Source organism: Danio rerio, chromosome 24 (assembly GCF_052040795.2).
Source record: "Danio rerio strain M-AB ecotype USA chromosome 24, GRCz13ab, whole genome shotgun sequence".
NCBI lineage: Eukaryota > Metazoa > Chordata > Actinopteri > Cypriniformes > Danionidae > Danio > Danio rerio.
Genome location: NC_141044.1, coordinates 38,432,065 through 38,447,500, shown reverse-complemented (window position 1 = coordinate 38,447,500; position 15,436 = coordinate 38,432,065). Strand labels below are relative to the sequence as shown.

Here is a 15,436-nt window from a genome sequence, read left to right as displayed (position 1 = left end):
GCTTAAACCAGCTTGACCAGCCTGGTTTAAGCTGGATATAGCTGGTTTTGGCTGGACTCCCAGCTTGGCTAGGCTGGTCAAGCTGGTTTTAGCTGGTTATCTCCCAGCCTGACCAGCTAAGACCAGGCTGGAAATGGCTGGAAACCAGCCTGGAAGTGGCCAAAACCCCTCTAAAACCAGGCTGGTCGACCAGCAAAAACCAGCCAACCAGCCTAGGCTGGTTTAGGCTGGATTTTTCAGCAGGGCTTTCTCTTATTTTCCTGAACACTTAAGTATTGTATGCTAATTGCAGCGAGTCTGATGGTTTTGATTGGTTGTTTGTGGACAGGAATGAGCGCTACAGCACGCAAGCGTAAGGAGGAAGTGGCTCAAGCACTGAAGAAGCTCATCCAATCAAAGGGCAAAACACCAGCAATGAAGTACCAACAGCTGTTCGATGATCTCCGTGGCCAGTCGGAAGCGGTATGCTTTAAATGAGCTTAAATGACTATTTACAGAGATCCCACGCTTGAACTTCAGACATATATGGATTTACATGATGTTTCCTCTCGTTTCAGGCCATCACTAAGGACATGTTTGATGAAGCCCTCAGACTTCTGGCTGATGAAGATTATCTGACGGTCACAGGAAAAACTGTCCGGCTTCTCTAAATCTTTGACTCTGCTGCTTCCTCTTTCGCTGCTTGCATTTCCTGTTGTGCTTTTTCTATCCAGCAAATGTTGTTAATAGTGTGTGGAGCCTTTCTGGTTACAATAAATGAGTTTTGTTATTCTTACAAAGATTTTGTATATAGTGTGTGGTTTAGTTGTTTTGCATATAGGTAATATGCAAAGCATGTGCTCTCTGACCCAAAGCCATTGAGGTGTTTGTGAAAACATTAAAGAACGCTTTATATCTGGTGCAGAAACAAGATGAAGATGAAACAATTCACAGTGTGTATAATGACATGAATGGATTATAAAAACACTGCGTATTATCCTGCAGGAGTTTGAACATTGACATAAACGATGTGGTTAATATAAATGGATTCTTTTTACAATGGCAAAGTAACTGAAGACTGAAATAAACAGCTGGTTGTTCTAATTTGTGTGTGTTTGGTTTATTTTTGCCGTAAGATTTTTTTTATTTTAGGACTTTTAGACTAAGTGAAGTTTATTCATAAACTAATTTCGAGAGGATCACGTGCTTATGATTGACACGGCTGGCCCAGAGTCGAGCTAATGTACGAACCACCAATCAGACTATTCCTAACCCAGTATAAATAACCAAATATCTTACCTTTAGTCATCTTCGTTTTGAAGAATCCCCCCTTCCACCCCTTCTCCTCTTTTCTACAGGACAGCACGGCGGCCCAGTGGCTAGCACTGCGGCCTCACAGTAAAAAATGCCTCCGACTCAGGTATCCACCCAACCGGACAGCATTTTCGTGTGGAGTTCGTGTTCTCCCTGTGCTTGCGTGGGTTTTCCCCGGGTCCTCCGGTTTCCTTCTACACTCCCAAAAACATGAGACTAAGTAAATTGACTAAACCAAATTAGCACTAAGTTCAATTCTGTCAGTAACACATCACCTTAGCAATCCTTACACAGCAGGAGGGGAGGGGGGGTTCTCGAGATCTACCTGAGTCAAACTCCCCTCTCGCCCTGCAATGGGAGGGAGCTCCAGGCTCGAGGATCTCTTGAGCTCGGGGCTCTCTCCCGGGACAGCATGCCAAACTAGCTTATTACCAATCATCAGCTAAGTGTGAACTCTTGAATTAATGACCAAAAACAAATTACTGATGAGGTCTTGATTTTTTTTTTCCTGTGTGCTGGCCATTTTATTAGGTACACCTGTCAAACTGCTCAATGCAAATTTCTAATCAGAAAAACACATGGCAGAAACTATATGTGTTTAGGCATGTAGACATGGTCAAGATGATCTGCAGTTCAAACCGAGCAAGAAAGGGGACGAATGGTGATTTAAGTGACTTGGAACGTGGCATGGTTGTTGGAGTATTTCAGAAACTGCTGATCTACTGGGATTTTCTAGCACAACCATCTCTAGGGTTTTCAGACAATAGCCTGAAAAAGAGAAAATATCCAGTGAGCGGCAGTTCTGTGGGTGCAAATGCCTTGTTGAGGTCAGAGGAGAATGGCCAGACTGGTTCCAATTGATAGTAAGGCAACAGAAACTCAAATAACCACTCTTTACAACAGAGGTATGCAGAAGAGCATCTCTGAATGCACAACACGTCCAACCTTGAGACGGGCTACAGCAGCAAAATACCACACTGGGTGCCACTCCTGTCAGCTAAGAACAGGAAACAGGCTACAATTCACACAGTCTCACCAAAATTGGACAACAGAAGATATATATATATATATATATATATATATATATATATATATATATATATATATATATATATATATATTTTGGCCTTTTTGTCTTTATTATATAGGACAGAAATGAGACAGGAAGTGAAGTGAGAGAGAGTGGTACGGTTGGGAAATGTCCTCGAGCCGGTATTCGAACTCGGGACACCCTGATGTGCTACTGCACCATATGTCGGCACTAACCAATAGGCTATTACGCCGAACAGGACAACAGAAGATTTGAAAACGTTGCCTGGTCTGAAGAGTCTCGATTTCTGCTGCGCCATTGGGATGGTCGGGTCACAATTTGGCGTCAACAATATGAAAGCATGAATCCATCCTGGCGTGTATCAATGGTTCAGGCTGGTGGTGATGGTGTGGGAATATTTTTTTAGCACACGTTGGACACATTAGTACCAATTGAGCATCGTGTCAATGCCACAGCCTACCTGAGTATTGTTGCTGACCATGTCCATCCCCTTATGACCACAGTATGACCACCTTCTGATGGCTACTTCCAGCAGGATAATGTGCCATGTCATAAAGCGTGAATCCTTTCAGACTGGTTTCTTGAACATGACAGTGAGTTCACTGTACTCAAATGGCCTCCACAGACACCAGAGCTCAATCCAATAGAGCACCTTTGGGATGTGATGGAACAGGAGATGAGTGTGTAGCCGACAAATCTGCAGCAACTGCGGGATGCTACCATGTCAATATGGAGCAAAATCTCTGAGGAATATTTTTAGTACCTTGTTGCCAGAATGATTTAGGCAGTTCTGAAGACAAAAGGGGGTCCAACCCGGTATTAGTAAAGTGTACCTAATAAAGTTGCCTATTAGTGTATTTATTACCATACTATTTTATTTTCCCTTTAAGTTCCTTCACATGAAACAGTGAAACTTTCAAGACGTAGTGATGAAAATGCGCCAATATGAAATGCTGATAAAAGATGTCAGATTTAAGCTCTGCTGTCATATAAATCATATATTTGGTAAAAATAAATCTTTGCAGTGGAGCCACACCCCTTTATGTCTTGCTACAGCACTGTGCGTCATTAGTCACATGACGCGCCGACGTCACGCTTTCGTACGCTTTTGGATTCGGGCAGGAGAAGATGGCGGCCTCCTCAGGTTTGTCTCACAATTTCTTCAATCCTCGCGCCCCTCCGTTGACTTATTTTCACAACAAAATAGCCGAGCTCGTTCCACACAACCCCACGGACATTTTCACTGAGATTAACCATGCGCGAACGCCTTTATTTACTTCATGTAACACATCTGTGTGCAGTTTAACTGTGTGTGTTAGCATCGAGCTAACGGCCCTCAAATAGACCCTTAGTTTAAAAATAACGACTCTTTTATTTCATGTTAGCATCTATTTAATAATGAAGTCACACAGCTCATTTAATTATGCAGTTATATAGCGTTAAATCCAAGTTTAAATGTTTTGTATTGCAGTTGGGCGGGTGTATCAGTGCAAAAGTGAGGCGAGGCGGAGCGTTGACGCGCGTGTTTCTGCTGGTTATCTCCAGAGTCATGACAAAACGGGCCTGCAACTCACATTTAAGTGCTAAAACGCCACTTAAACATGTTAATACAGCTTGTCAGATTCATTTAAAACTGTTAAGGATCAGACGTCTTTTTTAGAAGTGCGTCGTGATTGTGTAATACATTTTTTTATTGGTGCATAACCGCATAGAATTGAACGTGAAGCCGTTTCACAAACATCTGCATTAGTTACGTTTATTGAGGTAAAGTTGGGTTTATATTCGCAAATTCGGACTTCCTCCTTCATATTAAAAATATAAAAATGTGTTCTTTGTAAAATCTAAACTGTGAGATCATTTTAGCAGCCAACGACTATTAAAGAAACATTGTTCACAGTCAGGGAAATAGTGCTAATGTTGTTTTGAAGTCATATTTACATGTGATTCCAGGCCGAATATACCATGGTAAACAATATATGGAGCATGTCAAGTTGTCACTGTTCTAAAACGAACGAATGTGCGAATATAAAGTCAACTTTACCTCAGTATTATGTTTAGAGTTTGGAGAGTTGATTCATACTTTAGGGTTTTTAATCCTTATTTGAATTAATTTGCTTAATTGTTGTTATTAACTGAAGCTGTAAATAACAGTGTAGTGTGAGGATCATATATATTTAGATCAGCTCACATTTACAGTTTGTATGTAAATAACACATTTTAATGCATTTTAAATTTGACAACAATTTATTGCATTCTAACAGGCTTTCATGGTTGCACAATTTAGATAGGTCAATATTTTGGAGTGTGTGTTTTACTTGTAATATTAAAGTTTTGCATGTATTAAATATATGCATGTTTTGTCAGAAATGTGTTGAGCTCAGCCTTGTGCAGGCCAACTTGCGATTTTTGAGGAAGTGAGAAACGGTGATAGAGCGCCATGGGTGTCATTTCCTGAATCACTCACAAAAGAGTAATCGGTCTCTCCTTTACACTCTCACCTGAACTTGCAAATCTTGTCTCTCCACTTTTCCATCCCTGTAGTGTCTGAAAACGGTGAACTTCTACTCTGATTCATATTTGCAATAGCTCAGTTTTGGGATTTGTTTTCTGATTTGTTTCATGCAAGCTTACATTATTAGCTTTATTCTGTTTTATATAGTTTGAAGGTAATAGGCAGATGCATCACACACTCAATGTTTTGTTCAAATTTCAATTATTTTTCTCCTTCAGTGCATTACATGTCCCTTAAGATGTTTTGCTTGTCCCCAAAGATGGAAACATGTTAGTTTCATTTTAAATGAGATCCGGAACTCTGTTAAAAGTACTTTACTAGCACTTTCAGTGAAATAATATGCTAGAAAATGATTTCGGTTGGAAAAAACCTTGAAAATATAACAAGTTAAATATAACTGATTTAAAATAAACTCAAGAAATAAAATCTGTAGCACAATTAAAAGCTAAATTTCTTATTTAATGTTTAATCATAGGAATTCACTGGTCAAATTAAACTGAATGAACCATGAGCATTAATGCATGCATTTAATAATAAATTAAGCTTTTAAGCGGCCCTAGCAATTAAGTGTCTCTGATTACTATGCATTTACATTAAAATTAATCATTTTGTAAAATGCACCTATTGTGCACATACAAGCTTTTACATTGTACTTATAAAAAATCATGTAATTATACCTGTACGTACATTTTTAACTAGTCCATTGACCATTCCTTATTCATTAAATTACCCTTAAACCCACCCATACCACCAAACCTGTCCATAACTTTCCACCACTGTAGTTTTACATTGCTTATTTTTAAAATTATATTCATGTAATTATATCTGTAATTCGTTTCTGTAATTACATTTTTAATTACTCTGTTGACCATTCCTTACACATGAAATTACCCTTAAACCTACCAAAATCAACAAACATGTCCATAACTTTTCACATAAGTAGTTTTACATTTTGCTTATTGTTTAAATTATATTCATGTAATTATATCTGTTATTACAGTTGCAATCCAAATTTATTAAACCCTCTGAATTATTAGCCCCCCTGTTTATTTTTCCCCTAATTTCTGTTTAACAGAGAGATTTTTCTCAACACATTTCTAAACATAATAGTTGTAATAACTTGTTTTTAATAACTGATTTATTTAAAAAATATATTTATATAATATTTTCGAGATATTTTTCAAGACACTTCTATACACAGCTTATAGTGACATTTTAAGGCTTAACTAGGTTAATTAGGTTAACTAGGCAGGTTAGGGTAATTAGGTAAGTTATTGTATAACGGTGGTTTGTTTTTTAGACAATCAAAACAAATATAGCTTAAAGGGGCTAATAATTTTGACCTTAAAATGATTTTTAAAAAATTGAAATCAGCTTTTATTCTAGCCAAAATAAAACAAATAAAACTTTCTCCAGAAGAAAAAATTATTATCAGACATACTGTGAAAATGTCCTTGCTCTGTTAAACATTGTTTTGGAAATAATTAAAAAGAAAAAAATTCAAAAGGGGTTTAATTATTTTGATATTAAACTGTATATTTGTAATTAAGTTTTTAATTGCTCTGTTGACCATCCTTACACATTAAATTACCCTTAAACATACCCATACAACCTTAACTGTCCATAACCTTTTGACCACAGTAGTTTTATATTTTACTTATTATTTGTCACAAGTAACTAATAGTTAAGGCTACTTAATATAAAGTGTGATCTAATTTAATTGAATACATAAAAGATGATATTTTCTGTTATTTTATCAGCTTTTTTTTACCTTCTTATGTAATTTTTTAGAGTATGAATATTCCAATGATTAACGCGAACCTATAAAAACAAAATATCGCAATATGTGGATGTTTCCCAGAGATGGGTTGCAGCTGGAAGGGCATCTGCTGTGTAAAAACATATACTGGATAAGTTGACAGTTCAATCCTCTTTGGCAACCCTGGATTAATAAAGAGACCAAGCCGAAAAGAAAATGAATGAATAAATTAATATTGCAATATGAATAAAGTTTAACAATATTACCCAAGTAAATATTTGGGAAGAGTTTTTACATTGTTTTACATTGAGTGGAATGATTTTGTTGGAGAGTGCATCTGCATAAAATATCCAAAAGTGTATAAAAAAATCTAATTAAGAAATTAAAGCACGATTAAATACTAATTTAACAATGCTTTATGGTTTTTGGTGGAATATTGCAATATTGAGGTAAATAAATTCAATTCTTAAATCTAAAATAACACCGTCTTCATTTGGCAACTTAATAATTCCTTGTTCTTGAATTTGTTTTAAATCTTACAGTGACAGGGCTTAAAAACACATCTGAGTAAAAATCTTTCACACAAATTATTTATGATTGAAATTCACAATAACTCAACAAATCATGTCAACTGGACTGTGATTTTTAGATAATTATAATCCCAACTCAACATTGCACATCTTATGATGCGACTATTGCGGATGCGCACATTGCTATATCAATGCTGAAACAATATATTGGGCAGCCCTACTTCAAATGTAAACCACGTATGTTTGTTTTTATCATTTCCTGCAGGAGTTAAAGTCCCTCGTAATTTTCGTTTGTTGGAAGAGCTTGAGGAAGGACAGAAGGGTGTTGGCGATGGGACGGTGAGCTGGGGTCTGGAGGATGACGAGGACATGACTCTCACACGGTGGACGGGCATGATCATCGGACCTGCACGAGTATGTTTGCTGTTGAAACTTGTTTATTTGACCTTATTCTTCACGTATGAGTGCGTGCAGCCATTGGAGTCTTTTAGGCTCGACTTCTGCTCTCACTTCCATTGATTTCTAGACGTTAAAAACAGCTTGTTTTGTTGCTTCATGTTGCAAACTGATATTTTCTTGTCATATTATTCTACTAATTATGTGTAGTCATGAACACACTTGTTTATAGAGCAAGCAGTTTGACCGTTTTCTGCCGTTTATTATTCCTAGTCATTTCTCCCATAGGCATTCTAAAACAATCGGAAAAACGAGCACTCTTCCGCATTGAAGGATAAGGTCATTATGGCAGTTCAGTTACAATATTAATCAGCCATCTGGAAACATTATTACATTTTCAGGCAATGTTATTATTATTATTTATTTTTTGTTGCATTTTAGTTTTTGTGCAGTTATGTAATGGCGTGAGTGACGAGTTTTGGTCACTAGTAAACAACCTGCCCTCATCATGCCATTCAGCCTGACACATGACAACTGTAGATTAAAGATAAAGAATCAGGCTATGAAAAAAAAACAATACTGCTGCGCAAACCTGCTTCAGTGATTCATGTAATTGTTCACATTCTTAGTTGGGCTGAAAATTATTTAGTCTAGATTTGGGATCAAAATTAGGTCTTTCGTTCTATGTTGAGGTAATTTTTTTATCCCAAATATAAGTTTTAAATCACTCTATCGTGACTTATATAAATGATAGGACTTTATATTCATTAATATTAATAGGTGTTGCATTAAAACCTTAATGGAATTAAATGTGACATGTACAAAACAAACAAATAAATAAATACACATACACATAGTAGTCAACATTTAAAGTATGGGGAAATTATTTTCTAAATTGTCCCCAAGAATGTGTGGTGTTCAATAGTTTTAGGACAACTTTGATAAAGATTTTGATCCACTTCAAATATTGACTACTGCATACATATAATGTTTTTTTTCCAAGGTTTTTTTTAAACCAGTACAATTATCTAAAATATGTCAGTAAAGCCTTAATTTTTATAAGATGAATTAAAGAATAACAGTGATATTTTGAAAGTTGTGTGCTATTTTGGTTTTATATTTTGAGAAAGTGTTGACATCAATAGGCCTGGTATGATATCTATTTTTTGTTGTACGATATATTGCAATAAACGATATTATTGTTATTTTAAAACCATTTTATGCCACTCGATATATAATGCCAGAAAGAAAATATAAAGTCATCACAATGCAAGTACACTACTCCAAAGAACACATCATATTTTATCCTTAAGAATATTTAATTTAATTTATATATATATATATATATATATATATATATATATATATATATATATATATATATATATATATATCATTTTAGCTATTTAATAATCAGGCATTGGAATCAGACGGTGTAAACGTAAATCCCAATTAAATATTAATAATTGTTAACTAAAATTCATGGTAAAAAGTAACAAAGCAATATCTGCTAAAAGATCTGATTTCAGTTGTCAGACACCCACATGAAAATATACTAAAGTAATTAATAGTAAATACCATAGTGTTTTTTTTCCACTCTTCTGCTGCTGGCATCTATGATAGAGATAGAGATGTTGCCGAGCAGCTAAAATGTTGCTAGAGTTGTTTTTATGTATGGGCGATATATATTGCATCACCAAAAATGACTGAAGTTATGTCAATGCATTGTGCAAAAAGTCGATATATTGATTAATGTGACAGGCCTATGTATCATCTTCCCTTTAATTTATTATTTAATTTGGTTATTTTCTTAGCTTAATCTTGTATTTTTTTTCATTTAATTTACCTTCTTGTATCCTGAAAGTCCAAAAACTATATATTGAAATATGTTTTATGTAAAAAAAACGAAGGCTATATTAATTACCATATGCATTTATGCAAGCTTTTTTGTTAAAAGCATAATTTATGCTCATTTGAAAAGTACACTGTTCTCCTTATTACACAGCAGAAATAATAATTATTATTAGAAAAATGTAACTGATAATTTCAGGCATTCTAAAATTGGCTTTGTTGTAAGTGTTTTGATGCTTTTTATTGTTTTCTGGTGAAATATGGCCAGCATAATTTTATTTTCATGAGATTTTCCATAATACCAGTGCTGTAATACAAACAAAACTAGTTTTATTTGATATATTTTATTATCTTTTATTTTAAGTTCCAGTTTCTTGTTTGCTTATTTGTTAAATGCGAATCACTACTTCAATTCTGTAGTTTTGTATGAATAATTTTGGTAAACTCCTTTCAATTTGCTCTATCATCATTTAAAAGAAAAGTCGTGATACTGAAACTGTGATACTTTTAGCATCTGTAGCTCATCATGGTGTGCTGTTATCGTATAGATCCCTCAAAGATGAACAGTCTGCATCAGCTTATGAAGTTTGATCAGTTTGTGTAGGATTTTCTCTTTGATGAGTGGATGCATTTATTATCGTCTCACTTTCATGTTCCACTTGCCATTTCAGCTTTAACTCTTGACTTTTTCCTTCCTTTCACAGACTAATTATGAAAACAGGATATACAGCCTGAAAGTGGAGTGCGGACCTAAATATCCTGAAGTACCACCGACTGTTAGATTTGTAACAAAAATTAGCATGAATGGGATAAATAATTCCAATGGGATGGTAAGTAAAATCATCTTTATTTTTACACACTATTTCGAGTGTTTGAGATCATTTAAAGAAGCATGCCAAAGCAGATGTTCATTGCGATGCAGAACTCGAGTCACATCAGTACTGCAGAGGAGGGACACTTTTATTGTGACTAAGCACAGTCAGTAATGAAGGCTAATGAGATTCAGCTGGATATCGAACAGAAAAACAGTCATCATAGTAAATTAAACCGTTTCTCGCACCACAGACAATTGCTAGTTTTTCTTGTGTGTTCTTGTTTACCGTTTGGTCAAAATATGTTATAATTATATAGGGGTTTATAATCAAATTAAGAGGGATGGAATTAATAAGTTCTAGACCAAAATTCTAGATTTTCTAATTTATTTAAGCAAAGAAAGTTCATATTTACCTTCAATAAGATTGTAGTCAAGTAAAAAATAAAGAGGTCAAATAAGCAAATAGATGATCGTAAAAATGCTTGCATTTGTTGTATAATTTATTTTATGTATGTAAAATGCAGTGTAGCGATTTATCTTGCCTCATGTTAAAACAAAATATTGTCATCCTTTTTTTTTTGTAGGTTGAGTGATGACATTTGGTGATGCCTTATACTGTTGTCTTATCTTAAATTCTCAATAATCAATAATGATAATTACTCTCAATCATATGGAAAATGAGTGGGCTGTTTGGTGTAATCTTACTAGGGGCTGAAGGACTTTCATTTTATTAAAGTCGATGTCGACTAGTCGCTGGTGATGTCATTAATAAAACACAAGATGCAAATATTTTCCAACATATCACAATTTGCTATTTATTTTTAGGAAATACTAACACATGCTGTTTGACTGCTCATAACACGTTGCAAAAACAATTCAACATTACCATTGAGTAATTTTAGTAGAAAAGTAATGCATTGTGAACAATTTTGTTAATAGCGCAAAATTAGAACAGACTAATTTTAGTGCAATATAAAGGCAGTCAGCACATCGATCATGGCTCGTACTACTTAACAGTAACAGATATGTTTACTGCAAAAGTAATGCATACATCATCAGCACACAGAACATCAAACACCAATTCATGGTAAGGTTTTTCATAACAACACGCGAAAGAAAAGTTAGAGTCCTGCTCAGATGCAGATTTGACCTTTATGATGTGCGGGTCAAAATGCTGCTCAATCTTGGTCAAGTCGCACCTTTTTTATAACAAAACTGCACGTATTTTCTTTGTGTTCAACGGGGATGATGTTTACACATGCCGTAGCTACACACTTGGTGCGTTTCACGGTTTATTCACAAAACATGTCAGCGGCAACACGTCACAGAGGACAACAGCCAGTCATGTTACTTTTCCAGTGTAAACACGATAGGCCATCATCTGCTCGAGGGTATTTGCATAGTGCAAACTAACCAGTTGACACCAGTTTGGCAATTTAAAATTCACTCAAAGTGAATCGTTGACGCTGGCATAAAATAAAACATTTAAATCAATTTCATTAATAGCAAGGGCAGTTTCATTCGGTGTACACACATTTGTGTGTAAGCTGCAATGTAATGCAGGTCAAAAACAAAGTGATCTGCGTAGCACGACTAGTCGACGTCAATCAAAAAGCATCACTGCAGAACATTAAAGTTGACTAGTCGGTGCAACCCCTACATCCTATTCGATAAGGTTGTTCAGGTATTACTTAATAGTGTATTTTTTCTTTAAACCTTTTTCACTGCAATGTCTTGATGGTCTTTTTATTTATTTATTTATTTTAGTTTTGCTTATGTTGACTAATATAACAAATTCATATTCACGTTTTTGCTGTATCAGTGGCATAATTAAATGAGCACTGAAATGAGTTTCGATTATGGGGGTGTGCAGTATTTATTGTCTTATAATATGCAAATTTATTGTCTCTTATAATATGCTAATTGTTTACCAGTGTGCGAACAGACATTATCTTCTTACTCACTTTGGAATAAACAAACAAAATATGTCCCGAGAGTCCAGAAGCATTTACATATCAAGTCTATTATACACTTGGTCACTTGCTTTGTGGAATTGAATCATTTGTTGAAACAAATCTTATGAATGAATTCAGACTTATGAATGAATATATATATATATATATATATATATATATATATATATATATATATATATATATATATATATATATATATATATGTGTGTATATATATATATATATATATATATATATATATATATATATATATATATATATATATATATATATATATGTCTTAAACCAGCCAAGAAGACACCACAAAAACACTCACAGTTGAATTATTATTGGAAAAAAATCATATAATTTCAATTGCACTTCCCTGGCTATAGCTCAATGTAAAAGGCACATATACAGTAAATGTTGATCAGGCTAGCGGGAAAACAGATAATTAAAACTGGTTTGCTTTTTTTCCTCATTAAGATGGGGCTGTTTCTTTTACAAAATTATCTTTTGATCATGTGTCTGCAATATAAAAATGAGTTTCTTTCCATCAAATATAATATTTAGGTCTATATGTTTGTCCACAGCAGGCCTAAAACAACCAAAGAAACACCGCACAGCACTTAGCAAAATACTAGCTACTTTTATTGAATTTTATTATTGAAAAAAATCATAGAATTTTTATTGTACTTTCCTGTCTATCACTCTGTTTAATGTAAAAATAACATGTACTCTAAATGTTGACCAGTCTAGCATGAAAACAGATTTTTAAAACTGGTTACCATGAGATGGGGTTGTTTTTCTTACTAAATTATATTTTGATTGTGTTTGCAATATAATAATTAGTTTCTCTCCATTAAGTCTAATATTTAAGTCTAGCGGTTATATTGTTTATAGCCTATAGTGGTTATATTGTTTATATTGTTTGTAGCCTGAAATACAGTGTGGGTTAGTTTAACCATGATGTGGTTTATTTTTAATAACATAGGAAGGAATTTAAATCATGCCACAAATGTTGTTGACAGAGTTTGCATAAACCAAAATAATTTCTGTTATAAATCCTGTGTATTTTCTTCAAATATTTGAATTAATAGCGTATGAGGTTGTAAGATAATTCACATAACTCATTTCCACATGTGTCCCCTTCCCTTTCTTTGTGTCTCTTTTGTTTCAGGTGGATGCACGTAGCATACCAATTCTAGCAAAATGGCAAAACTCATATAGCATTAAAGTCGTTCTTCAAGAGCTAAGGCGTCTTATGATGTCCAAAGAGAATATGAAGCTTCCTCAACCACCGGAAGGACAGACATACAGCAATTAATTGTAAATGATTGTTATGACCCTCTGTCTTAAACCTTACTCTCTTAGAAATGTCTTGTACATCATCAGAAAAAAACAAAAAAAACAATTCTTGCTCACTCCACACTCAAAAAATAGTCTCCTCTGCTGGAGCACGATTGGACATTTCTAATAGTTTAGCTTGAGAAACAAAGAAAGGAAAACGCCTGTATTGCGAGGCAACGTTCGTTTCTGTTTTAATATATATACATATATTACCAGTTCACAAATCTCTCTCTTCCAGTAACATTTACATCGACCATGAGCTTTATGTTGATGAGATGAATCCTGCGGGGCATAGATGCAGAATAAAAGGCATGTTAGGGGAGGTTTATACAGATCTGTTCATTTTAAGTTAATATAACAAGACACCAAAATCTAAAAATAAATAAAAACAATTAGGATGCATATACAGCGGCATGCTTGTCATAAAAAAGGAGAAAAACAATAGAGGCATAAACAGCAGCTGAGTAAATTGTAAGTTAACTGAACTTTTTTTGTGTGTGTGTGTGTGTGTGTGTGTGTGTGTGTATATGTGTGTGTTCGTCTGAACCCCTCACTGATGACAATGTTAAGGGTCCTAAAAGTGTGCCTGTAGTCTATTAGTTGTATCGCGAAAAGGGTTGGGAGCGATTCTGAACTTTTCTGTTTCCTTTTTATTGTCGTTTTGACTCAGTCACGGAAATGAATCTGTCGGGTGCATTAAAATGAGACTCTCCAACCCGCTGTCAGACTCAGTTTGTAAACGAGTCCATCACAGAGATGTTACTGTATGAATAAATAAAAAAAAAATAAAAAAAAACAGCAAACCCTTTCCATTCATGGACAGGATGTGGAGAGTGTCGCTGTTTTGCATCGCTTGAATGACACAGCCTTATTTTTACAGTCATAGATTTATTTTCTACATCAATCTTTAGCAGCGAATGCTCACTATGATCTCATATCACCGCAATGTAACTGAACCCAAGTGTGTGTGTGTTGTGATCCATTGAATTCGCTCCTCACATAAGTTTATACGATGCGTTTGGATGTTTTACACACTTCGTAAGGTGACGTACTGTGAAGAATCATTTACTGCAGTGAGTTTAAGGGTGTTTTCATTAGGAATCACTGATTGTGTCAATGGTAAGGATTTGCTGTAAACTTGCCCTTGCTTAACCACAGTGCTTTACGGCCCCACCTGCATCCGCGACGGCATGCTGTTATGTAGCTTTCATTACCACACCAACTAGAACTTCAGTGATTATTAGCAAGCACTGTTATAATCCTTAGGTACTCTAACCACGTTAATCATTGAATTAAATAGTAATTCCAGTGAATGGTGGGGGTTTGTTGTGCTGTTTGCTTCAGTTGGCTATAATCTTTTTCTTCAAGTCTTCGTTAGCGAGAGCTAATAGGCAGTTATTGTGAAAATTAATATATGTAGTGGCAGTTTTCTTACGGTCTTGACATTTTCAGAGCCACAAATGAATCATCCTGTAATGCATCGAAGAAACTTTCTTTTTGTTTTTTTTTTTTTAATCCACCCTGTTCATTTTTTCTTTTTTTTAAAAGACATATAATCAAATTAAGTTGAATTTGTGACACCGGGGATATGTTCAGAATAATAAAACAAACATTGTGGAACACACTCGGTTCTCATTCTGGTCATTTTTTGTGATCAAGTGTTTGCTGATGGTAGTTGCTAACCCTCTTTCTGCTTGTTTTGATCTAGAATAAAAGAAGGAAATGAGTTTTATGAAGTGAATGAAACTTTGTAAATGCTTTAAAATAATCAAAATACACTTTTTTTTGAGAGAGATACATGAATGCCATTCACAAATTACTCTATTTTTGTTAGTGACATAAAACTCTATATCTGTTTTTCTATGTAGCTCATGCACTTTTGGGATTCAACCTGTTTATGCATTATCTTGACTTTATTTTAACTG

At 34.6% G+C, this 15,436-nt stretch overlaps 2 protein-coding genes across 3 annotated transcripts in view; both read left to right on the top strand.

Moving 5' to 3' along the window:
* mcm4 (minichromosome maintenance complex component 4) overlaps positions 1-1,083 on the top strand; it is a 30,475-nt gene extending 29,392 nt beyond the window's left edge. For both annotated transcript variants that reach the window (XM_087308229.1, NM_198913.2), the window contains 2 exon segments: positions 329-462; positions 558-1,083. In XM_087308229.1, coding sequence (XP_087164355.1) covers positions 329-462; positions 558-650 — 227 coding nt within the window. In that variant the 3' untranslated portion in view covers positions 651-1,083.
* Positions 1,084-3,450: 2,367 nt separating this feature from the next.
* ube2v2 (ubiquitin-conjugating enzyme E2 variant 2) lies at positions 3,451-15,135 on the top strand. Its single transcript, NM_213515.1, is given in 4 exon segments — positions 3,451-3,488; positions 7,411-7,559; positions 10,097-10,222; positions 13,342-15,135. Coding segments are annotated over 4 exon segments (438 nt in total). The 5' UTR covers positions 3,451-3,472; the 3' UTR covers positions 13,489-15,135.
* Positions 15,136-15,436: the final 301 nt, after the last annotated feature.